This window comes from Lepidochelys kempii, chromosome 3 (genome assembly GCF_965140265.1).
Source record: "Lepidochelys kempii isolate rLepKem1 chromosome 3, rLepKem1.hap2, whole genome shotgun sequence".
NCBI classification, from domain to species: domain Eukaryota; kingdom Metazoa; phylum Chordata; order Testudines; family Cheloniidae; genus Lepidochelys; species Lepidochelys kempii.
In genome coordinates this window covers 9,004,886-9,028,998 of record NC_133258.1, presented here as the reverse complement: position 1 = coordinate 9,028,998, position 24,113 = coordinate 9,004,886, and the positions used below count along the sequence as shown (strand labels likewise).

At 48.1% G+C, this 24,113-nt stretch overlaps 2 protein-coding genes across 5 annotated transcripts in view; both read left to right on the top strand.

Moving 5' to 3' along the window:
- Nucleotides 1-4,387, top strand: part of PINX1 (PIN2 (TERF1) interacting telomerase inhibitor 1) — an 83,734-nt gene extending 79,347 nt beyond the window's left edge. For all 4 annotated transcript variants that reach the window (XM_073335667.1, XM_073335666.1, XM_073335670.1 and 1 more), the window contains one exon: nt 1,819-4,387. In XM_073335667.1, coding sequence (XP_073191768.1) covers nt 1,819-2,430 — 612 coding nt within the window. In that variant the 3' untranslated portion in view covers nt 2,431-4,387. The remainder of the gene's footprint in view (nt 1-1,818) is intronic.
- Nucleotides 4,388-11,284: 6,897 nt separating this feature from the next.
- On the top strand, nt 11,285-15,389 carry SOX7 (SRY-box transcription factor 7). The gene is made up of 2 exons (XM_073335665.1): nt 11,285-11,545; nt 12,780-15,389. Exons 1-2 carry the CDS (start codon nt 11,323-11,325, stop codon nt 13,676-13,678), a joined length of 1,122 nt encoding a protein of 373 aa, XP_073191766.1. The 5' UTR covers nt 11,285-11,322; the 3' UTR covers nt 13,679-15,389.
- Nucleotides 15,390-24,113: the final 8,724 nt, after the last annotated feature.

Sequence of the window (24,113 nt, the reverse complement as noted above, 5' to 3'; positions counted from 1 at the left end):
CTGTGTGTTGTGTGAAGAAATACTTCAGTTTGTTTTAAATGGCTGCCTATTAATTTCTTTGGGTGGCCCCTGGTTCTCGTGTTATGTGAAGAAGTAAATAATACTTCCTTATTTACTTTGTCCACACCAGTTGTCATTTTATAGATCTATATTATATCGCCCCTTAGTTGTATCCTTTCCAAGATGAAAAATCCCAGTCTTTTTAATCTCTCCTCAGATGGAAGCTGTTCCATACCCTTAATCATATTTGTTGTCCTTCCCTGTATCTTTTCCAATTATAATATATCTTTTTTGAGATGGGGTGACCAGAACTGCCTGAAATATTCAATGTGTAGGTATGCTGTAGATTTATATAGTGGCATTATGATATTTACTGTCTTATTATCTCTCTCTTTCCTAATAATTCCCAATGTTAGGTTAGCTTTCTTGACTGCCACTGCACATTGAGTGGATGTTTTCAGAGAATTATCAACAATGACTCCAAGATCTCTTTCTTGTTTGTTTGTAAATAATGGACACCTTAACAAACTTTTTATTTTCAACCTAGTTTATTTCTATCGCTTTATGAAAAAGTTAATCCTTTTCTTAATCCCGTATGTCCATTACTCAACTCAGCGATTATTTGCTTCTTATTTTATATATATAGTCTAGACACAGTATCGCTTCTCAAACAATGCACGTGCAGAACTTCTGAGTTCAGCAGTGGTTCTTGGTGTGAAAGCCTTGCTAAATCTGGCCTATAATGGAGTTTGTTCTTTCTGATAGTTTTTCTGTGTGTATAATATATATTCTATTAAGGGAACCTTAAGGTTGCAAAGTCAAGCACTCAGAAGTTAAGAAATGCCAGAATTAAGGTTGCTTGAGCATTATTGAAAAATGTATTATTTTCCTTCAGCCTCGTTCTCAGAAACAGTGAGCCATTTTTGCTGAAATCTCCCCAGAATGTTCAGCCTGAGGCGGGCACATGGCATGGAAAATGTTAGCCTGGCAAAGTTAGAAAAAACAGAAAATGGTCCTTATAATGAGAAGTGTCAGGCAACCTTAATGAAATATCTTTAGTATGGTACTATGGTCAAATGGGAACACCTAGAGTGAAATGATATGAAACAGTTATGAAAGAACTTTTCAAATGATCACAGGTGTTAGATGAGATTTATTACCTCAATCTCCTCCTGCCAGTGCTGGAGTGCTCCCTACAACATATGTTCTAGTGCTTTAAGTATCTTCTGGGGATGTGGTTTCCACCTTTTCCCTTGGGAGACTATGCCACAGATTAATAGAGCTCACTCTATATTTTTTTCCTCACCATTTTGCATCTTGTGGAGACATATGTACCTGTGCAAAGTGGGTGTCATACACTCCTCTGATTTGGGAGCATTTAAAACATGCTTTGCATTTACATTGAGTAGGTGTAGATGACGGCATATGGAGCAAACCAATAAAGAATAACCAATAAAGGCCCCCCAAGTCTAAATTTTCCTTGCCTTAATTTTATCTTCTTATTCCTCAGTATACCCCCTTGTGTGATACCAGAATATTGGCAATGTTCACAAAAACTGTAGTATGTTCTCTCCTTTCTCTTGCCAGTTTAAGAGGGTTGGTTGGTTGGTTCCCTCTTCCCTTCACACTGCACTAATTGCTAGATCCTATTCCCACTGAAATCCATGAGACTTCTGCCATGACTTTCAGAGTAGGGTTTAGGGTTTGACCCTAGATACTTTTTCTTGTTTTCTCTCTTCAGATGTTGAAATGCAAAAAACCTTTAAATCCATATGCTGAAAATCTTTTCCCTGATCACCTTTAAATTATTTCCCCCAGGAGGACAACACCTGTGTGGATTCTCCAGAAGAGGATAGAAAAGAAGACCTTGGGATGCCCAATCCAGTGGACCATAGTAATACAGTGACCAGCACCATGACGGTGCAAGAGTATTTTGCCAAGCGCATGGCAAAACTGAAGAAATTCCAGAATGAACCAGAGAGTGAGTTAGCGGATCCTGGCACGACCACAGCTGAAGACTTAGAATCTTCACAAGGACTGAAAACCAAATCCAAAAAGAAAAAGAGTCAGAAAAATGCTGAGGCAGCAAACATGGACAGTTACGAAGAACCAAAGGTGAAACGCTCCAGAACAGCTGGCGCGTGGGAAGAAGAACTGGAGACCACAAACACTGAATACCAACCAGGGAAAAAGAAAAAGAAAGCTAAAGATCAACGCAAAGGTGAAGATGTCAGTTGTGATGGAAATTCTTATGTTTTCCCAGGGAGTGGAGAAATTTACCCTGGAACAGCTGATGGGGAAAATCTTGGTGAAGACGCCTCCGAGACAAAGCAAAAGAAACCATATAAGAAAAAACACAAAAAGCAGAAAAAAGAGGCAGCGGAGTATGTCGACGGGATGCAGAGGAAAAAGAAGAAACGTTTGCGTTAACTTAGCAGTGTCTTGGACTTCGGAACGAGTTAGACGTTGACATGTTGAATATGAAGCCTTCTGTGAATGCTAGCCAGACATCAAAATGTAGTTCATCCAATGTGTACGCTCTGTCTCTGTCAGTACTGAAACCTCAGACTCTTTAAACACAGCTCTCGTTAGCAGGGCGGGAATACATTGCCCCATCATAGGTGGGGGATGAAGCATGCTATTAACTGTTGTAGATAACAGTGCTGTGGGCTAGGCTTTCCCCAAGTCTACACAGCATGGCTTTGTGACAACAGTGCATAAATGGAGTTAGGCTCTGCTCACATAATCATCAGTTAGCCCTCCCGCACCCCTCCCACGGCCAGCAAGATCTATACTTTAGCACAATGGACCTGAATCTACTCTCACTTACACTGGTATCGTTTCACTGGTATCATTTCACACAGTTGCTAGCGTGAGAAAAGAACAGGACTGTGTTCTAGTAGTAAATGCCGACAGATCACTGCCCACTACCCCGTCCACTGACCTCTTCCCAGCCTTGCAAAAATTTAATTGTTGCAATTTTTTTATCATCCCCGTTTTCTTCTGTGCCAGTGCAGTTGCCTTCTGTGAGTCTGAGCAAGTACCACGTAGCCGTGTAAACCTTCTCATTGATTTCCTTTCGTAGCTAAAATGAATTTTGCTTCCTCTTAAAATGCCTGCTCTAATTAAAGGATTATGCCCATGTGTCAGTGCAGGAGAATGGAACGAAACAGTTCCTTTTGTTCCCTAGCCGGTAGTTAACTATTGCGGGGTAGGTATTCTGTTGTTACGGAGCTACACAGGAATTCTTTTTGGTAGCCTCGTCCGTGTAGCCTAACTTTGACTTTCAGGCCAGAACTCTGGTCTTTATGTTGACCCATTCGGTGTTCAGAATGTCACACTTGAGGAGCTTTGCATGCGGCATACCTGTGAGCAAAACAATTTAAACAAATGTAGCTGTTCGTGTGCATTGAGGGAAGGAGTTGCCATTTGTACAAGGAAAACCTAATTGAGGAGTACAATTTAGCAATTTAAATGTATTTTTAAAAATCGGCTGTACATTTTAAAATGGAGGACCGCGTGTGCTGGGACGCATGGCTCCCGCGGAGGAGTTTTGTATACAAGCGTAGATGTGGAGGACCAGATTCTGGCGCACTTACTCAGTGGTAGCATCACCACGAGATACTGGAGTAAGTGTGGCAGAATCAGGGCCTAAAGAAGCATTTGCCCTTGGACCCTTTTACAAACCCTGAGCCTGATTCTGATTTCATTTACACCAGGGAGGAACTCCATTGAAGTCAGGAGAGTTACTCTGGATTTAAATCAGTGTAACCATATAGAGCTTGGCTTTTAATATTGTTTTATTACAGCTGTGCATTTGACTCTGGGCCAGAGTCTCTTTATTTCACCACTGTAATTTGTAGCAACTCCACTGGCCTTGTCCTGACAGATAAAAAGGGAGGGTTTGTGTTTTTTTTAATGTGTTAGCGTAATGTGATTGAAAACCCCACTAAGATGCAGGCTAACAAGTATGAACCTGCATTAGCTGGCCGTGCTGTAGCCTGAGAGAAGCCTACGCTACAACACGGCCCATTAACATTGCTTCAGACCTGTTAACCTTCATCTCAATGGGCCTTTGCAATTGTATCAAGTTAACACCAATGAAAAATGCAGCCTCTTTGCCCATCCGGATGCAGCCATTTCCTGCTGAGGGATTACTCCAGATTTACATCAGTGTAACAGCAGATTTTGGACTAATCTACATTCAACGGTGTACTGTTTGGCTTTTAATCCCTGTAACATTTACTTTTCAATGCAGTGCAAATAATGGCCATCATGATGCTGCTTTGGCTGGTGCTGCTACATGGCTTTTTTTAAGCAACATGTCACTTACAGTGTGTGTGTCTACTACAGAACTCGAAATAAACTGCAGACCTGAGGCAGAAAAGTGTCGTTTTTCTTCAGTGAAAGGGGCCAGCTAAACACGCAGTGGTTTGCAGTGTGAATGTTGTAAGTGGTGTGGGTCTGCTTCTGAGCAGCAAAGCAGAGTGGCACAGGCAATTTATTGCTCCCACTAGGAGTGCTGCCTATTGAGGGCCAAAATCTGACCTTTGACCTTGATTTTTAACCCTGCATTGGCTGAGTGTTGTTGCCTTCATTGGGGATGAATTAAAACTCAGATGCTATTAAATGAATAGATTTTTTTTCCCCAATTAACTTTGATCTTTTGTTTGTTCTCTCTATTGGACTTCACTGAGTTTCTAAATGCTAACTTTTCTGGAGGCACAAAAGGCCAGATTCCAGTCTCAGTCAAAACAAGTGTAAAATCAGGAGTAGCTTCTTTTTAAGGCAATGAATTTGCAGCAGTTAAATATAATGTAACTGAGATTAAAATGAAAAGGAGTACTTGTGACACCTTAAAGACTAACCAATTTATTTGAGCATAAGCTTTCGTGAGCTACAGCTCACTTCATTGGATGCATACTGTGGAAACTGCAGCTCACTTCATCAGATGCATACTGTGGAAACTGCAGAAGACATTATATACACAGAGATATATAATGTCTTCTGCAGTTTCCACAGTATGCATCCGATGAAATGAGCTGTAGCTCACGAAAGCTTATGCTCAAATAAATTGGTTAGTCTCTAAGGTGCCACAAGTACTCCTTTTCTTTTTGCGAATACAGACTAACACGGCTGTTACTCTGAAACCTGAGATTAAAATCTGGCCCAAAGAATTTCTACTTGTTCAGGAAGAAGTGTAAATTATACACTAAATTGCGCACTAACCCAGGAAGAGTGCTTTGAGCAGGGGATTGGACAAGATGACCTCCTGAGGTCTCTTCCAACCCAGATCTTCCATGATCTATGATTCTATGAGTGTGCAATTTTACATACTAGAAAGTCCTTCAATAGCTGAAGTAAATCTGAGCTGTCACAAAGAGGAATATTTCTTTCACAATGATCCAAAAGTGAAGAAAGCCTTATGAAAAAGGCCTCCTCTCAATGGCCTCCATTTTTGCAAGTGTAGTTTTGTATTTTGCAGTTTGTTTTATAATTAACTGCTGGTGCAAATGCTCACACTTACGCCCCAATCTACCTGATCATCTGGTGCAGTTAGGTAGCTAGTAACATAGATGCGGTGTAGTGTCCCGTTGAAGTCAGCGGGGCACCATGTGGCTGCAGGATTCTGCTCCCATAGAGCTCAATGCCAGAATCAAGGAGGTAAGTATTAAAATGTGGTGATGGCTTTCCAGTCTGCTACTGATTGAACTGACATGGTCACAATGAAAAGTGCCATTTTCACATGGCCATAGTTGCCTTGATGTAACTCAGAAAGTTAAATGTTCCTACGGGGCAGGTTTAACCAATGTTTAAACAGGATGCGGGATGGAACTGATCTTACAAAGGCAATCAAAATGACAGACCAAATCAGATGCAATGTTTTCTTTCTTATGTATGCTTGAGAAGCCCCTAAAATGTGGTAGAGACACAGAGGAAGATTGCGGAAGTAATTCCAAAGCTTAGTAATATTTATTCCTTTGCATTATCGTAGCACTTAGGAGTTGCTGTCATGGACCAGGACCCCATTGTGCTAGGCACTGTACAAACCTAGATCTATGTACTTATATGACTATGGCCCTACCAATTTCATGGACATGTAAAAGATGTCGTGGACCATGAAATCCAATCTCCCAATGCTGCTGTGAGTGCTCCAGCTGGGGCTCCCAACTGCTAGTCCATGCCAGGCTGGGGTGGGACAGGACTTGTCCTTCCCTTGTACGGCCACTCTCAAGGGGGAAATCGGACCCACCTCCAGAGGTAGTGCAGAAGTGAGGGTGGTACACCCTCACTTCTGTGCTGCAGAAGCCCCGGAGCTGGTCTTAGAGCTTCCACCCCTATGGCTTCTGTCAGGATCTGAGCTCAAGGCTTCAGCCTCCCTTCCCCCCCCCCCCATGGCTTTCTGCCAGGGCTCGGGCCACCTGGGCTTGAGGCTTCAGCCCCCCACAGCTGGTGCTCAGGGCGCCCAGGCTCGGGGTGCCTGCTCCTTGCAGCTCCTGCCAGGGCTCAGGGCAACCTAGCTCGGGGCTTCCACCCCCTGTGGCTCAACTCAGGGTGCTTGGGCTCAGGGCTTTGCCCCCTGTGGTTCCTGCCTCGGCTTGGGGCGTCCATTTTTCTGGGGGCCCCCAAATTGGCTGGGGTTCCTGGGCACAATTAATCTGCCACTGGCCATGACTAGTGGCTAGGAGCCCCTGGGTGGGGCGTTCCTAGCAGCAAGGAGGAGATTGGATCCACCTCTGGGAGCTGCCTCTTGAAACTGCCTGTTGGAGCTGCCTCCGCAGCTGCTGCCTTTTGAACCCAGCTCTGAAGGCAGCACAGAAATAAGGGTGGCAATCCTGCAACCCTCCCTCTCCCCCCCCCCCCCCCACACACACACCAGCTTTGGGACCACCCACAACCCTTTTTGGGTCAGGACCCCTATAGTTACAACACCCTGAAATTTCAGGTGTAAACATCTGCAAGTATGAAATTGACCAATTTTCAAATCCCATGGATGTGAAATTGACCAGAATGGCCGGTGAATTTGGTAATAAAGTACGTTTACAGTAGTTTCTCTGGCTTAAGTCTTTAGACTTAGCGAAAATGCTCCTGCCTTTTTTACAATGTTTGGGGCAGAGGGCAGGCAGGTGTCCAAGGTCCTGCACTTGGTTTCATCCAGAAAAGGATCCGTCAATCATGCCACTCCTAAGAGGTGAGTCCCTGCAGATAAGAGCAGAGGCATTTTGGGTGCACCCTTCTAGGTCCCTGTGCATGGAGAAGTGTGAGGGCATCTCAAGTGAACTGTGCCCAACTGCACCCCACATCTATAACACCCTGCTCAAGGTTGCAGGCTCTGAGGCTTATCTGTTTGAAAGGCAGGCCAGTGGCAGGCAGTCTCTGAAATGGACTTGGAACCCTTTTGGCTACAATTCACTATCCTCTTCTGGGTGTCAAAACTGCTGGCTTAAAGTTAGAACATAAGCATGGAATACTGTCTCAAATCAATAGTCCATCTAGCCCAGTCTCCTGTCTTCTGGGAGTGGCCAGTGCAAGATGTTATAGAGGGAATGAACAGTACAGGGAAATTATCCAGTGAGCCCATCGCCTGTCATCGAGTCCCAGCTTCTAGCAGTTGGAAGTTTAGGGACACCAGAGCATGGGTTGTATCCCTGCCCATCCTGGCTAATAGCCATTGATGGGCCTATCCTCCAGGAACTTCTCTAGTTCTGATTTGAACCCAGTTATAATTTTGGCCTTCACAACATCCCCTGGCAATAAGTTCCACAGGTTGGCTGCATTGTGTGATGAAAGATTTCCTTATGTTTGCTTTAAACCTGCTACCTATTAATTTCACTGGGTGAGCCCTGGTTCTTGTGTTATGTGAAGGGACAAATAATACAATTTTGCCATACCATTTTTGATTTATACATCTCTGTCATACCCCTCCCAGTCATCACTTTTTAAAACTGAATATTCATCCTAGTCTTTTTAATCTCCCCTCATATGGAAATCGTTCTATCCCCTAATCATTTTTGTTGCCTATCATGTACGTTTTCTAATTCTAATATCTCTTTTTTAAGATGGAGTGACCAGAACTGCATGATGTATTCAAGGTGTGGGAGTACAGTGGATTTATATAGTAGCATTACGATATTTTTGTCTCATTATCTCTTTCCTAATGGTTACTGATGGCCACATATCAAAACTGAAGCATCTCAGATCAAGACCGCTGGAGCAACTGCAGTGAGCAAACTGCATCAGTGAGACCTGTGCATGTTCCCTGTCAGATTACTATTGAGGGACTAACTGCACACTCGCAATGTATGCTGTAGCCCAGGGGTTGGCAACCTTTCAGAAGTGGTGGGCCGAGAGTCTTCATTTATTCACTCTAATTGAAAGTTTTGCGTGCCATGTCATACATTTGAACGTTTTTAGAAGGTCTCTTTCTATGAGTCTTTAATATATAACTAAACTATTGTTGTATGCAAAGTAAATAAGGTTTTTTAAATGTTTAAGAAGCTTCCTTTAAAATTAAATTAAAATGCAGAGGCCCCCGGACTGGTGGCCTGGACCCGGGCAGTTGTGAGTGCCACTGAAAATCAGCTCAAACGTGCCAGAGGTTGCCTACCCCTGTTGTAGGCTGACAGTCGGGCAAATGAGTCCAAGACATATTTGAATTGAGAGTGCAATGGCTACCTGGAGTTACAGGCTGCACATGTAGGATTCCTCCACTGAAGTTTGCTGCTGCTGTCTTTCTAGACCAGGCCTCCAACACGCAGCTTAGGGGAATAACTACCTCCTTGATTATTTTTGAAAGGAATTTAAAAATCTGTCTTGACATCCAGGAAATCTCCTGTGCCTTTTAGATTGGAGAGAAGTTGCCTTCCTGTTGTGTTCTCAGATAACAGAGGCTGAGATCAAACCCACTTGTAAATAACTAGATTTAATCAGTTTCCCTTGGAAAATGTTGATGTTTCTGCGCAGTTTTAAAAGTATTTTGGTTACCGAGAGAGCCTCATCAGGGCAGTTGCTTTTGTAGGGTGTTGGAGCAACTTCCCGCAACGTTTCTCTAGCAACTCTGCCCCCAGAGTCGTCCTAATAAATTCTTCTTTTAAGAGCTCGAAATAATGTCAGATTATGTACAGAGGAGTGTTCTAGGGATCAGGAAACTGAGCCGGATCTTGGTCCCGCACAACACGTTTACATACCAGGCTTTAGATCACCGTTAATCTGGCGCGTGTCAACAGAACCGGAGACACGTGTTGGAAGTCGCTGTCAGCGGCCCACCTGTCCAAACACCCGGGTCTCGCTGGGACTCTCCGCGCAGAGCAGCCAAAGGCTCCAAGTGCCTGATTCCCTGATACTTTTACACGCCTCTATCACCCAGCTGAAGGAAATGCCTCCCCAGCTCGGGTCCTGTCCAGCTCGCTGTCTGGCAGCACAAATAGGAAATCCACCATCATTCAAACGGGAGCGGCTGAAGTGCTGTAAGTCGTGTCAGGGGGTCAGAATCATAAAGGAACCCAGGGCCTAACTAGAACCGTTTCAGTGAGGCCAGAGGTGCTGGCTTTTATTTCTTCTGACCCTGGCTAGCCCGAGAGGAGGCGAGGCTTTCAGATTCCTTTGCGGGCCGGGGGTTGGCTGCACCTCGGTCTCTAGTGCCTTTGGGGGTGGGGGGGATATTTAGACCCCCACCGTTTCTGGCTGAAACTTTCCGAACAATTCTTAAAACTCATCCCTAGTTCTCTTCTGGACAAGCAGCACCTGCTGTTGGCTCTTGGGTTATTTATTTTTTTAAGCAACACCTTTGGAGTGATGCTATTTTGACTTGACACATCCTGGATTTCCAAGCAGGCGATGTGCCAGGGTGCACATTACCAGGGGGTTTGTCAAGGAGACAAAACCTTACACCTTTAGCTTCTCTTTGGGGGGCAGCGGCTGGATTGTAGAGGGCAAATCCATGCTTCTGGAGAGAGAAGGGGGAATCTGTAGTGGGGTGTTGGGGGACCAGGGTGTGTCTTGGTTTCTTTTAGGCTTGTTGGCTTTTCCTGCCTCCCTCAGAGGCCCTTCTTTTGACGTGCTCCAAGTGTCTCGGGAAAGCAGGAGGCTGGGCTTTGCTTGGGCCATCGTGTGCCTTGGTGAGCAACAAAACCCAGGTCGCCTTCAGGGCCCCTTTGGGGGGCGTTGGCCCCTCATTCATTGTTTGCATGGTGAATCTGAGGCTCATGCAAAGTGCATAAACATCTCGGGGTAGGTCGCCCAGCAGCTTGCAAGGGCTGTTGGGCTCCGTCTAGTTAAAGGTCCCTGTAAGGCTGTCAGGTGCCTTCAGCTGGTTTCTGTTGGGCTGCGGCCCGTAGGCGTCCACACTGCAGCTCTGCGGAGATTTCCTCAGGTCTGGGGCCCACCTGACCAGTCAGAAATCAGCACTGTAAGACAAACCGCCCGCGCGGTCTAGTGGCGGGGGCTAGGGCGTGAGTGGTTTTGCATCTGATTTGCAACTGGACCTTGGTCAAGTCACGTCGCTTATTTGCGCCTCAGTTTCCCTACATTGCCAGTAAAGGGTAATGTGATTTCTCCGCTTTGCAGAGGGCCCTGAGATGCTGGAATCAGACAGAACGTGTGTGTGTTTGTTAAAACCAGGCCTTCTTTGTTTTATTCTGAATTTGCAATCAGACTAAGGCGGGAGAATTTTCGAAAGCTCAGAGTCTTCTTGTCTTCCCTCTTTCGACCAAAGCTGGCCAGCGGGGCCCAAATCGCAGCTTTCATACCCTTGCTCTCCCCTCCGTTACTTTCTTGCTGGCTGGAACAGCCAGCTGGCTGTTGAACCTGGACGCTTGTCCCCCGTCCCCAGCACCAGACTTGCCCTGTGGCTGACCCGGGGGAGCTGGATCCTTGCCCGCTTGGTTGCCGTTGTCCCCTTGGGGCAGGAGAAGGGAGCCCCGGGGCGGGCGCCCCAGCAATCCGAGGTGGGAGGAGAAGAAGAACCTGGCGGAGGGATGGGGGAGAACTGGAAGGCCGGGGGCGGGCTCCCCCTTGGGGCTGAGCCAGCCCCTCTGCGGGGGGCAGGTTGCAGGGAGAAGTTTCTCACAGGCCTCCTGGCTGGGGCGCCGGAGTTTGAAAACGAGGAGGAGCCGCAGGCACCTTCGGTGTCATTGGAGGAAGCTCCTGCGAGGAGCTCATAAATACAGAGCCCGGGCTGCAGGGTGCAGCTCGGCCGGGGGCCCCCTGGATTACGGTGCCAGAGGGGGAGGGGGGCGGCAGCCGGGGAGCCCCGGGCGCTGCAGGGGGACTCGGAGCCGGGCGGCGGGGAGCGCTAGGGGGCCAGGGGCGAAGCGGGGGGTCATGGCTTCCCTGCTGGGCTCCTACCCGTGGTCCGAGAGCCTGGATGGGGAGCTCCCGGAGGGGCTCTCCCCGCCGGCCGCGCACCGCTCCCCGGGGGAGAAGGGCTCGGAGACCCGCATCAGGAGACCCATGAACGCCTTCATGGTGTGGGCGAAGGACGAGAGGAAGCGGCTGGCGGTGCAGAACCCGGACCTGCACAACGCGGAGCTCAGCAAGATGCTCGGTGAGCCGGGGCCCCCAGGCTGCCCGCGGGGCTGGCGGCCGGGATCCGTCCCCCGATGCCCCCCGGAGAGACCGGGGTCGGAGCTGCGGGGTGGTGGGGGGGGGGGAAAGCCTCCCGCTCCTGCCCCCGGGCTCGACCCTAACCCCAGCCGCCGCTGTGACCTCCCCTGCCGGTCTGGACTCGGGGATCCAAAACAAAAGCAGGTGTTCGCCCGGCACGACACCCCGGGCAGCGCGGCGGAGCTGCCCCGCTTCTGGGCTGTGTCTCTCCGCTGTCCCTGGCTGGGGTTGGGGAACCCGGCGGGGACTCCGCTCCGCCTCTGGGGCCGGAGCAAAGCGGGTTAGAAGTCCCTGACCCGGGTTATTTTCCGGGTCGAAGTTGTCACGTTGCATTAGTTTTGCTCGCTCGTCAATCCGCCCCGTTCGTCAGACCCCGGGGAAACCGATCTTCAGGGCGATGATTGTTTGTTCCTCAAAACAAAACCAGTGATTTCTTTGGTCTTTTGCTTTTCTCCACTTTTGTGATTAGAGGGGAGGCGGGGGTGGGGGGGGATTACCCTGCCCAAATCTGGCCAAACTGACGACAGCCATTTATCGTCCCGGGTTGTTTCCAAAAGTGTAATGAACTTTTGTGAATTTGTTTTAAAAACGTCGCATCTCTACATGTGTCCAGCCCCCCCGTCTCTGTGGGGAACGGGCCGATTATTTCCATCTTTCCCCTTGGAAACTGCCACCCGGCACCTGGGCTTGTTTCCTTTTATTTCCCGTTCAGACTCTGGCACGAAATGAGTTGCCCCCCCCCCCCTCCCCAGGTGCAGGAACTTGGCTTGGTCTAATTACAAAACCAAGGGGCTTTCTCCGCAGCTTGGGCAGGGCTGCAATTTAGTTGAAGCAGGCGAGTCAGTGAGCATCTGATTAAAGAGGAAAGGGAATGCACGCCACACGTGGGGGTATCCCTCCCACTCCAACCTCTTAATATTTTGCTCTCCTGGGGAGGTCCCACTCACTAGATCTGTAGGATTCATACACTCCCCTCGACCCAGTATTTTGTGTAGGGTCGTATCCCTGTATTGAGGATTCAGTGGGTGTCTGACCACTGGTTTCTACAGGACGAGGCTCTGTTCCTGGGTCCCAGCCAGCGCTCTCTGGGTGCTTAGGGGAACAGCCCCTCCTTGCCCAGCACAGATGCCTCAGCTGTGGATTCTAAGGGGATTTTTGTTCCTTCCTGGTTGCAGGCAAGTCCTGGAAATCTCTGAGCCCTTCCCAGAAGAGACCTTACGTGGAGGAGGCGGAAAGACTGAGGGTTCAGCACATGCAAGATTACCCCAACTACAAATACCGGCCCAGGAGGAAGAAACAGGTCAAGCGGATCTGCAAGCGGGTGGATCCAGGCTTTCTGCTGGGGAACCTCTCCAGGGATCAGAACTCGGGGCCAGAGAAGCGGGCCTGCGGCAGGACAATGGGGGAAAAGGAGGGGCAGGGTGAGTACTCACCTGGCCCAGTATTGCAGAGCATCAGGGGCTACAGGGAAGCCCAGGCCAGCGGCGGCAGCACCAACATGGACACCTACCCCTACGGGTTGCCCACCCCGCCTGAGATGTCCCCTTTGGATGTGATAGACCCTGAGCAGAGCTTCTTCTCCTCCCCCTGCCCAGAGGAGCATCACCACCCCCATATGACTGGGGCCCCTTACTCTCCAGAGTACTCCACCAGCCCTCTCCAGTGTAACCACCATCCTCTTGGCCCCATGTCCATCCCTCAGCCCAGCACCTCCATGATCCCCCCAATCCCCAGCTGCCCCCCTCCTCCTCCCACCTACTACACGCCAGCCTTCCACCCCATCCACCCCCACAGCCTCCATGCCCATCTTGGTCAGCTCTCCCCACCCCCTGAACACCATGGCTTTGACAGCCTGGACCAGCTGAGCCAAGCAGAACTTCTGGGGGAGATGGACCGCAATGAGTTTGACCAGTATCTCAGCGCTCCCGGCCACTCAGACCGCAGCGGGGTGATAACCAATGGAGACGCCCAGGTGTCTCAGGTTGCAGGTGGCTCACCCTCCACAGAGACTAGCCTCATCTCCGTCCTAGCAGATGCCACTGCTACCTACTACAACAACTACCGCGTCTCCTAGGCCAGAAGGAGCAGGGCCTGAGGACTGGCCACGGACAGACCCTACAGTATTATTGGCCGTGGCTCCAGGGCCGCAACAGCTGGTGGGCACCTTGCTCCTCACCTCAGGGTTGCCAAGTCAGAACTGAAACAGCTTTGGAGCCTCCTCTCTGTCCTAGGTAATGGATTTTGCTTCTCAGACATCCACTGGCATCAATATTAAGTATCCTGCTTTAAAAGGTATTTGATATCCTGCTTCAGAAAAGGTCTGTGGTCAAGTCCCTTTTCCAAGCCAGCTGGTCACTGGCTACAGTCCTCCTACCGATTTATTTGATAAGCGTGGCGAGTCTTTGGACGATGGGTCTGATTTTTCAGTGGCACTGAGGCCCAGCTCCATAAAGGTATTTAGACTCCTAACTTCCTGGATCTGGGCCAGAGCTCCCTCAACGCCAGCTGGATCCCCTGGGGGCTGCAGAGTCTCGGCTCCTCTGAAAAGTCAACCCCTGTGTCTTGTTCTATGTAGCTCTTTGCCGTTGTGGTAGGGATGGGGGGAAAAGCAAAGATGTGGCAAATGAGTTAATGTAACCCTCTGGTCAGCGTGTGCCGCCTTCTGGGCCTGCTGGTGTGACTCTGTGACTGCCCCCTACCTACAGAACCTGGCTTGTCAAGCTGTAGTCACTCCAGTGTTCGGTAATGCAGGTTTCCAATTCCAGTCGCAGCATTGGCTAAGATGGTGGCTGTCACAACCAGCTGTTGCTGTACAGAGAGAATATGATCAGGGGATCATAAATGTCCTGTTCTCCCGTAATTACGCTATGTGAAGAGCTTTAACCAGAGAGAGCTCTGTGGCTTTCATGCATAGCTGTGTGTGTTTTCTGTTGGCCTGGTCTTGCATTCCCTGTGTACTCAACAGTTTCACGGAAGTGGCTGGGAGTTTTTGAGAGTGCACTAGCATAAGGAATGCAACTCCAGTGAAGTCACTGGACTTGCAGTCCCTAGTGCCAGCTGTGTATTTGGTCCTGTGTCTGCAAAGGCATCTAATCTAATCTGTTGCACCCACATAACCCCGCTCTGTGTCCCTTTGGCTCCTGGAACGTTTTGTGGATTTCAGTGGGAACCCTGGGAGTGTAAGGAAGGAAAGATCTGGCCCAGGGTGGAATCCTGATGTCATTTCCACACACACACACACCCGCGCCCCACCGCCCCAACCCTGAACAACTTGAGTGGGAGGTTCACAATAACTGGAACTGCAGTGCCGTGACACAGTGTGGTCTTGTGATAATGGACTGACTGCTAGCTGCTCCAGTGCGAAGGTTGCGGCTGAGCTTCTGTTTGAAGCTGAAATTTGCGCACTCCATAAAATTCAGCTTGACTTCTCTTTAAACAGAGTTTCACTGGGCTCTGATCCTGCTTTCTCTGAGTTAAATGGAACCAAGATTGGTCCCTGCCTGAGTCACTACAAGTAATTTCCCATGTACGTAGCCAGGCTAGTGGCCTTCGTAACAGCTACTCTGAAGGCCACGAACCTGAGTAATATCCCATCATGTCCCCTCGACCTGCAGCCACAGCTGGAAAGAATTTATTGTGATGAGCACTTTGGAAAAGAGGTGATACATAGCAGACACACATTTGTATCAAGCATCATTTGAAGGCAAATACTTAATGTTTAGAAATGAAATGCCCGTTCCTCTTTCCATCAGTATATTATTGCTTGTAATAAAGCTGTACATTGATTTGTATGTTCCATTATTTCCCCGTCATATTTTGTATTGCTCTTTTTTCATAAAGATGACATTTTATTTTAAATCAGTTATGTATCATGATTAATCTTAGCATTACAGTATGACATGTGGTTATGATTAGTTAGTAGCGTGGTTATGATTTTTTGGTTTCAATCCTGAGTGCGTAATTAATTGCAAATGATAATATAATTGCAAATAATTCTTTAAAAAAACCACAACTTTTAAGCTAACACTTCCCATCTCTTTTTGTGTGTGACTCTTATGCATTTTGAATGCGTGTAGATATGAGTTCGCATAAAATATTTAATTTAAATAAATATGTTTTTATACAATGACTATTTTATCATTTAGATTGCTGTAATTCTGGACAAAACTGTTCAAAGGGGAAGCATTTATTGTGCTCGATGGTGCATTGGGGTTTTTTTAATTTTCAGCCAAACTTTTCTACATCAGTTTCTTTTTTGAAATAAAAAAGGCCTGTGGCTATCTTTAAAAATTGTGTAATACTTTATCCGGGACTAATTTATGTCACAATTTGAAGTATTTTTTCCCGTCCCAATGTATCAGTGGAAATCTCTTTAAGGGACCTGATTGCGCATTCCCGCTTATCCAAAGCGCCCTTTGATATCAGAGTTTTCATAGAATCATAGAATCTCAGAGTTGGAAGGGACCTCACGAGGTCATCTAGACCAACCCCCTGCTCAAAGCAGGACCAATCCCCAGTTTTTGCCCCAGATCCCTAAATGGCCCCCTCAAGGATTGAACTCACAACCCTGGGTTTAGCAGCCCAATACTCAAAGCACTGAGCTATCCCTCCCCCCTTTGTGTAGGCAAGGATTGCAGGACCCAAGTCAGGCACAATTTGGGGGGCCCACTGAAGTTAATGGGGAGTTTACTATTGACGTGGCATAGGAGTGGACCTCAAAATATGTGGACTGTTTTGCTGAGTATAATATGAGTCTGTAGGGCATGGTTCTTATTTGCACTAAGGATACTAAACATTTACACCCCTTATGAGCCCTTCTTTACATTGCCAGAGTGAAGTAAAGGGGCCTTGGTGTAACTGAGAATCAGGATGAATAGTCTCCAAAGGTGAAGTTCTGGGTGAAATGTAACAAGTGTGGAAGAGGGAAGGTAAGAAACGCAGTGGGGTATGATAGATAGGTTTTAAATTGTAACTCTGAAACATAGTGGGTGAAGAGCTCTCCAGACAAAGCCAGGTTCCTCTCTACTCAACTGGTGTAACTGATGAGAGTTTAGCCCTTATCATGGACCTGATCCTGCAGGCCAAACCTATAGCCCATTCATGCAAAACTTTACTTGAAGCTTTGCTTTGTACGGACTTTGAAATAGGGTCCATGGACTCATATACCTCTGTAAGGCCTCTTTCTTGCCCTCAGATCCATGGGGCAGGAGCCAGTTTTCCGAGACATCTTGTAATGGGTGACTATGAATTCTGAGAGGAGTGAGTCTTAGGGGAGTCCAAACTAATCAATTTCACCAGCTTTATATGCTCCCGACCAAGCCCGAATATCTATACAACGAGGCCAGAAGGGTGACCGACACGAAGGAAAGCTACATAGAAAGCCATCGCTCACTGACACAGCCTTTTCTTTTGTTTCTGCTCCTCAGCATACACACTTCTGTGGCCATGATGCATCTGTATTGTTCAAGTGAGTTTTGATGGGTATTAGGGACACAATATACTACGCTCAAATTCTGTGCACATGGTATAGAGGGAACTATGCCAGAAGGAGCACTTTGCACATTCAAGATGTTTTGCGACCATGAGTGAATTAACCCTCACAACACTCCAGCATAGCTGATATTCCTAACCCCATTTTACGAGTTGGGAAACTGAGGCATAGAGGAATTAAGTAATTGGCCCAAGGTCAGGAGCAGAGTCAGTACTAGGTCCTACATCTCCAGACTCCTATTTCCACGCTCCAACTACAATACCAGGCTGCCTCCCAGATGACAGGGATGACTTCAACACACGAGAGCAGAAGAGCCATAAGAGGAAGTCTCCATTTATCAAATGTAGGATAGATTCCGAATTCATAGGGTAGCTTGGAAGTGAACTCAAGCTGCAAAATCCCGTTTGGATTTAGTTTTCAAATACCCCAACATTTGGGGCTTCTTTGATTCAGGAGTTCTATTCAGCTCCTGGGAAAGAGAAGGGGGTGCATGCAAAATTCAAACTGTAGAGCGAGATTTTCAAAAACAAAAGTTCCATTGACTTGCAAGGTGGCTTCTATTCCTAGGTCAGATTGGTGCTTCTGCAAATCCCACCCCACTAGCCCCATTGAAAGTCAGTGGGGTTTGTACTTCTAAGTCACCTAAATGCTTTTGAAACTCCCCCATGTAGTCTTTCAGCTGAAGTAGTGAGGGCTCATGCAATTAGATCTGGAGATTGCAGGTTTAAACATTGCGAACGGATCAAGCAGGGTTGGTTATAGTAGTACCCATACTCCAGTCAGTATTGGGCCTCACTGAGCTAGGGACAGACACAAAGCACAGAGACAGACGTGTTTCTGTCCCAAACACCTTGCAATCTGATTTGATAGTAAAGAAGCAGCCTGTTTTCTCCTCCCATCTCATAGACAGAGTCTTGTTTCCTGAACAGAGATTGTGTAATGACCACCGAGGAGCACATCACCATAGGCCTAGTTAGGAGTAGACTTGTCTAAGGAGGTAAGGCTAGCAGCGCCCCCTAAAGGCAGTCTGGATCCCTAGTAGGTGCAAGGATGCAAACTGCTCTTTTATCAAAACGAATCGGTCTCACAGCCCAGCGACGGTACAAACAACAAACGTACCAAAGCCTTGCAAGGAAATTAGAGTTTGGGGCTTGTAACAAGCCAACGAAGCTCCTATTATTCTGGCTAATCATAAGTCTCTGGGTAAGTTACAACCATTTATTACATTATTTGTATTTAATGCAGATATTGGGTCTAATTCTCTGGGCCACCCGGTTCCCATTGACATCACCTGGAGCAGTGGGTGCTCAGCATCTCAGAAAAATCACGTCCGGTGCATATTACCTATTGTTCTGAAGATGTAATGTGTTTTTTAAGCCCTCTAATCCATTTTGCAGGGCAGAAGTTCAATTAATCCTTGATTTAACTCGGCTGACTTCCGTGGTGTTATAGAAGGGATGACTTTGTCCCCACTTGTTTAAAGCAGAATCGCATGAGGAAAAGCAGCGTGAGTCACCCACACACCTTACCTGTAGCAGAGCTGGGCTGAATCAAAAACCTTGCTGCTGGGGGAACTTGGATCTGAATTCGAACAATGGGTCTGGCTCTAGAATAGACAAAACTAGCCCATTAGGCACACCCATACTTTGGGAAAATCTGCTTCTGGATCAGAACCTGGTCACTTGGGTGGTTTCAGTAGTGGAGAAATTCGTGATCAGTGCCATCAGCCTATCTCCTGACAACGTCTTAATAGCCACAGCAAAACTGAGTTCTCTGTTTTCATCCTATGTAGCTAACTCTGCAAAATCAGCTCTCTTGGGAATTTATTTTTAGATCCAGGGCTTTCATGGTGCCAGAATGGCACCCCTGAGGGCACAGTCCCCTATTTACTTGCCAAACAGGGCATGAGCAAGTGGTAGCCTCCCATTCAGTCCTCCAACAACGTTTCTCAAATCAGACCTGCAGGAACCATTTCCCCTCTTTGGGGCAGGGACTCTCGATCGCTCACTATGTGTACGTTCAGCACGTGGCAGAGTAGGGCTCCAATCTCAGATGGGGGTGACTGGAAAATAAATAAATAGCCATCGCAAGTGGTAAGGAACATACTGCCATCACTAGGTCCACTCAGTCATTGGCCTATCTGCTGCAAATACCAACAAGACCCCAGTACGAGCCTATTGTGGTGGTGGCTTTTGTGACATGGCCATCTCAGAAAGCAGCTTGTTCCACGTCGATACCCTAAGCAGGTCTGTCCTTCCCCTGCAGCAGTTGGCCACTCTCCCCAGAACGACCCAGAGTGAGGTCTCGTCTTTGCACCAGGCTGGCGACGATTCTCCATCTCCTTCTCCTAAGATGCGTCGGTCGTCTCCTCCAGGTAAGACAGGGCGGGGAGTGAAAATGAAAATGTGCCCGGGGTAATTCAAACCCAATCTCTACTGGTGTTTTTGACATAGATCCAAGGCAGGGATGGGAGGGCGGAGGCGGAGAATTGAAAAAGTCACCTATCGCCTTAGGCCGAATCCACGGGTCTCAAAGCCCACGCACAGTTTGAACCAGCAGGGCAGCAGTTTTCCATATGACATTCAAGCTGCAGTCAATATTTTTGTTGTGCAAGTTGCAATGTGAGTAATTGTGAGCAATCATGACCTCACCCTTCCCGGATAGCCCTGGAATTCAGTCCGTCTGGGAGTTAGCGTGTGTCATGTGCCTGGCCTCCCAGGAGAACCGATTTCCTTTAAATCCACAGAACAGGTGGTGATTCTTCTCAGTCACTGAGGCCAGAATTGCTGAAGCTGAATCTGTCCTAACTCAGCTACTATGGGCAAGGAGGGGCCGCCAACCCTTTTCAGTGCCTCTTTGATTGACATCTGTCCAGATCTCATTCTGCCCGAGATGTCAGAGGAGAAAAGGTTGAGTGAGAGTCAACCTAGCTATGTTACTGTCATTTATTGACTGCTGCCAGTGGGCCCAGCAGGTATGGAATGACCTCGCTCTCTTGCATCCTGTGTGTTTACTGCTGGACATGGCACAGTCCCTCCCCAAGGAGACGAGATCCTAAAGGGGGCCCCACAGTTCGGAAGCACCATATGTGGGGTTGCCTGTTGCTCGCCTGTTGCTCGTCACAGGAGGAGAAGGATTTGTAAGAGGCAACAGCAGCGTGGATAGCAAAATCAGTCAAGCCTAGGCAATGTCCCCAAGGGTGGGAGAGGCTCTCATCGGAGCAGTTCTAGGATTTGGAAAGGAAGGGTGGTCTCGTGGTCAAGGAGACCTGGGTACATATCCCAGTGCTGCCACGAACTCTCTGGGTGACCCCGGGCAAGTTACTTCACCTCTCTGTGCCTCAGTTTCCCCCGTCTATAAAATGGGGATAAGAATGATCCCTTTGTCTGTGTTATCTATTGAAGCCTGGTCTACACTGAACAAGTTTGTTGGTCAGGGGTACGAAAAAAACCCAACCCCCTGACTGGCACAGCTATGCTGACACCCCCCTCCCGCCACGTAGATGCAACTAGGTTGATAGGAGACTGCTTCTGTCAACAGGGCTAACTTCATTTGGGGTAGCGGTGCTCCCCGTCTGTTGGTGCAGGCTGCGTCTACACTGCGGGGCTGCAGCGACATAGCTGTTCCAGTACAATCTCCGTAGTGTAGACATACCCTTACACTAAGCTCTTTGGGTCAGGGATTGTCTTTTACTATGGGCACGTCTACACGGGAGTTGGAGGTGCAATTCCCAGCTGAAGTAGACTTACCTGTGCTAAAAATAGCAGTTTAGCTGCAGCTGCATGGTTGGCGGACTGGGTTAGCTGCCCCGCGTACAATCCCGCCCAGGGTCCTTAGATCTCCGAGTGCTTTGCAAGAGAGTGGGGGATATCATTGTCCCTATATTACAGGTGTGGAAACAGAGGCATAGAGAGATGAAGGGATTTGCCTAAGGCTGCACCGTGAGTCAGTGGTGGAGACCCCTGATCTTCTGATTCCCAGCCAAGGGCCCTGCTTTATTGGACTGGGTGAATGCTGTGAATACAATGAAGTGGGATTGTTTTCTCCTTTCACTCAGAGCGGAATTTTGTAGGGGGAATAAGGCGTGTAACATGAAGATCTTCTCTTGCTCCTGTTTGTGGGGCCACATCTCCCTGTCCCATACCAGCCCAGCAAGCCCTTGCTCCAGGAGCTCTCCCATTCTGGTCAATAAGAGTTTTCCCCCTGAGTTAGGACAGCAGGCTCAGGCCCTCCCTTGATTAAGAGGAGGGAATGAGACAAGCTGCTGAGTCTTTTCCTGCTAAGCGCTGCCAATGAGAGCTGCAGGGAGTGCGGGGAGGATGTGTCCAGAGCTGAGTGTTTCCTGCCTGATAACGCCGGCCCCTCCTGCCGGATGTTATGAGTCCGGGTCCTACTTCACGATTCAAGTAAAGGGCCGAGGGAAAGCCTGGCTGTTTATGTCAAGAAAAAAATAACTTCTCCCTCCATACAATTCTGCAGCTCCCAAGTTTTCCCTCGCTAGCTCCCTTTCACCTCCCCCGGTCAAAACGCTGGGAAAATGAAAACAGGCCCAAAGACACAAAGCAGGAGCTGGCTGCCAATGGGGGAAAGGCCTTAGAGCAAAGGACAGAGGCGCTCCTTGAAACGTGCAAACGGTGGGCCCCCTCCCTCATGTCTGTTATGAAGCAGAGGTCGGGCAGAACAGGAGTCTGGATCTGAATGCAATGGGCTGGACTCTGCACTCAGTTACTCTGGTATAAAACTGGAGTAACTTCACTGAAATCAGTTGAGTTACTCTGGATTGACCCCATGTTAACGGAGAGTGTGAAACAAACACCCCAATCTGATCACTCCTGAACTCACGGGTGTGAAACCCAGATGCCAATGGGAACTTTCCCAGCTACTGCAGCGTTTGCATTTGGAGTTCAGATTCTGTCGCAGAGAGAGGCTTAGGCTGCGAACGCTGATCCCAACCCACATCCAGGGCTGGAAATTGTCTTCAGGCCCATCTCTGAGATAAAGGATCTCCCTAACTAATAAGTGAGATGAGAGTGAGTGACAGAAGCATTGTGGAGGGATTGTGAGTGGGGAACATCTTTCTGGGAGGTATTAAGCAGGGGAAGCCAGCTGGTGGGTGGAAAAGGAATGGCACCCAACACAGTAGGCAAATGCCACAATTTCTCTAGAAATCTGTAAACACGAGCCCACGCTGGGACCTCTTTTTTATTTGTAATTGAGCCTTTTGTGCCGCCTCTCTCTCTCTTTGACGCTTGAGGGCTGGGCTCCAGAACAAGACAGTGCTGTGAAAAGCAGAATGACACTTCCGCCCTTCCCAGAGGGACGGTAAATGACTTTCTTCCCAGTAGGTAGCGTATACGCGGTGAAGGGCCACAGTGTCGTCGATAAAGCAGCACGTGTGGCAAAGTCCTTTATGGTGACAGTCCTTCAGGCTTCCAATCCGGATCTTGGCGTGCTTGGCAGAGGCGAGCAGTCTCCTTAACCCTACCTCACAGGCGGCGTAGCCAAGGTCACGTAACCAAGTCATTGCAGAGCTGAGGGTGGAACCCAGGCTCCTGCGTTGGCCCATGCCGCGAGCGCCGATAGGGTGAAATCCGGGCCCCGCTGGAGTCAGTGGGAGCATTGCCGTGGACTTGAGCGGAGCCTGGATTTCACCCTAAGCATTTTCAGTTGCGTAGCGCTGCACCTGGAAGCTGTAAGATCAGAACAATGATCCGGGAAGCCTGTCTTTGGTGGAGAGGTGGAACATTTCAACACACCTAAAGATAGTTCAGACCCGGACAGACTGCGAAGAGCTACAAAAGGATCTCGCAAAACTCGGTGACTGGGCAACAACATGGCCGATGAAATTTAATGTTGATAAATGCAAAGTAATGCACATTGGAAAGAATAATCCCAACTCTACATATAAAATGATGGGGTCTAAATTAGCTGTGACCACTCAAGAAAGAGATCTTGGAGTCATTGTGGAGAGTTCTCTGAAATCATCCACTCAGTGTGCAGCGGCAGTCAAAAAAGCCAACAGAATGCCGGGAATAATTAAGAAAGAGATAGATAATAGGATAGAAAATATCATGTTGCCTCTATATAAATCCATGGTGGGCCCATATCTTGAATACTGTATGAAGAGATGTGGTCGCCTCATTTCAAAAAAGATATATTGGAATTGGAAAAGGTTCAGAAAAGGGCAACAAAAATGATTAGCGGTATGGAACGACTTCCGTATGAGGAGAGATTAATAAGCCTGGGACTTTTCAGCTTGGAAAAGAAACAGCTAAGGGGGGATATGATTGAGGTCTATAAAATCATAACTGGTGTAGAGAAAGTAGATAAGGAAGTGTTGTTTACTACTTCTCATAACACAAGAACTAGGGGTCAGCAAATGAAATTAATAGGCAGCAGGTTTAAAACAAATAAAAGGATGTATTTCTTCACACAACACACAGTCAATCTGTGGAACTCCTTGCCAGAGGATGTTGTGAAGGCCAAGATCATAACGAGGTTCAAAAAAGAACTAGATAAATTCATGGAGGATAGGGTCCATCAATGGCATGGGCAGGGATGGTGTCCCTAGCCTCTGTTTGCCAGAAGCTGGGAATGAGTGACAGAAGATGGATCACTGGATGATAACCTGTTCTGTTCACTCCCTCTGGGGTATCTGGTGCTGGCCACTGTCGGAAGACAGGACACTGGGCTAGATGGACCTTTGGTCTGACCCAGTATGGCCGTTCTTATGTTCTTATCCTTACCTGGGGGGCCAGAGGTCCCCCGCCCTTGTGGGGCACAGAGAGGAGCTGGAAGAAAGGAGATGAAATGGCCTTGAAATAAGGGAGAGGGAAAGGGGCAGCTCCACAGCATTCTCCATCCTCCTTCACAGCTTGGGGGGATCTCCATGGACACCATCCCGGGCGTGGGGGAGTTCTGTGGATTTGGGAGGCCTGTGTGGCAGGCGACATGCAGCCGAACCACAGTCAAGCTGCTGGACACAGTGTTGCGGTGAAGGATCGGGGTTCTAAAAGCA

Excerpts from the sequence above, each read along its gene's own strand:
- SOX7 (XM_073335665.1), top strand. The coding sequence starts at position 11,323 with ATGGCTTCCCTGCTGGGCTCCTACCCGTGGTCCGAGAGCCTGGATGGG. Across the intron at positions 11,546-12,779 it reads GGAGCTCAGCAAGATGCTCG|GCAAGTCCTGGAAATCTCTG; the intron begins GTGAGCCGGGGC and ends TCCTGGTTGCAG.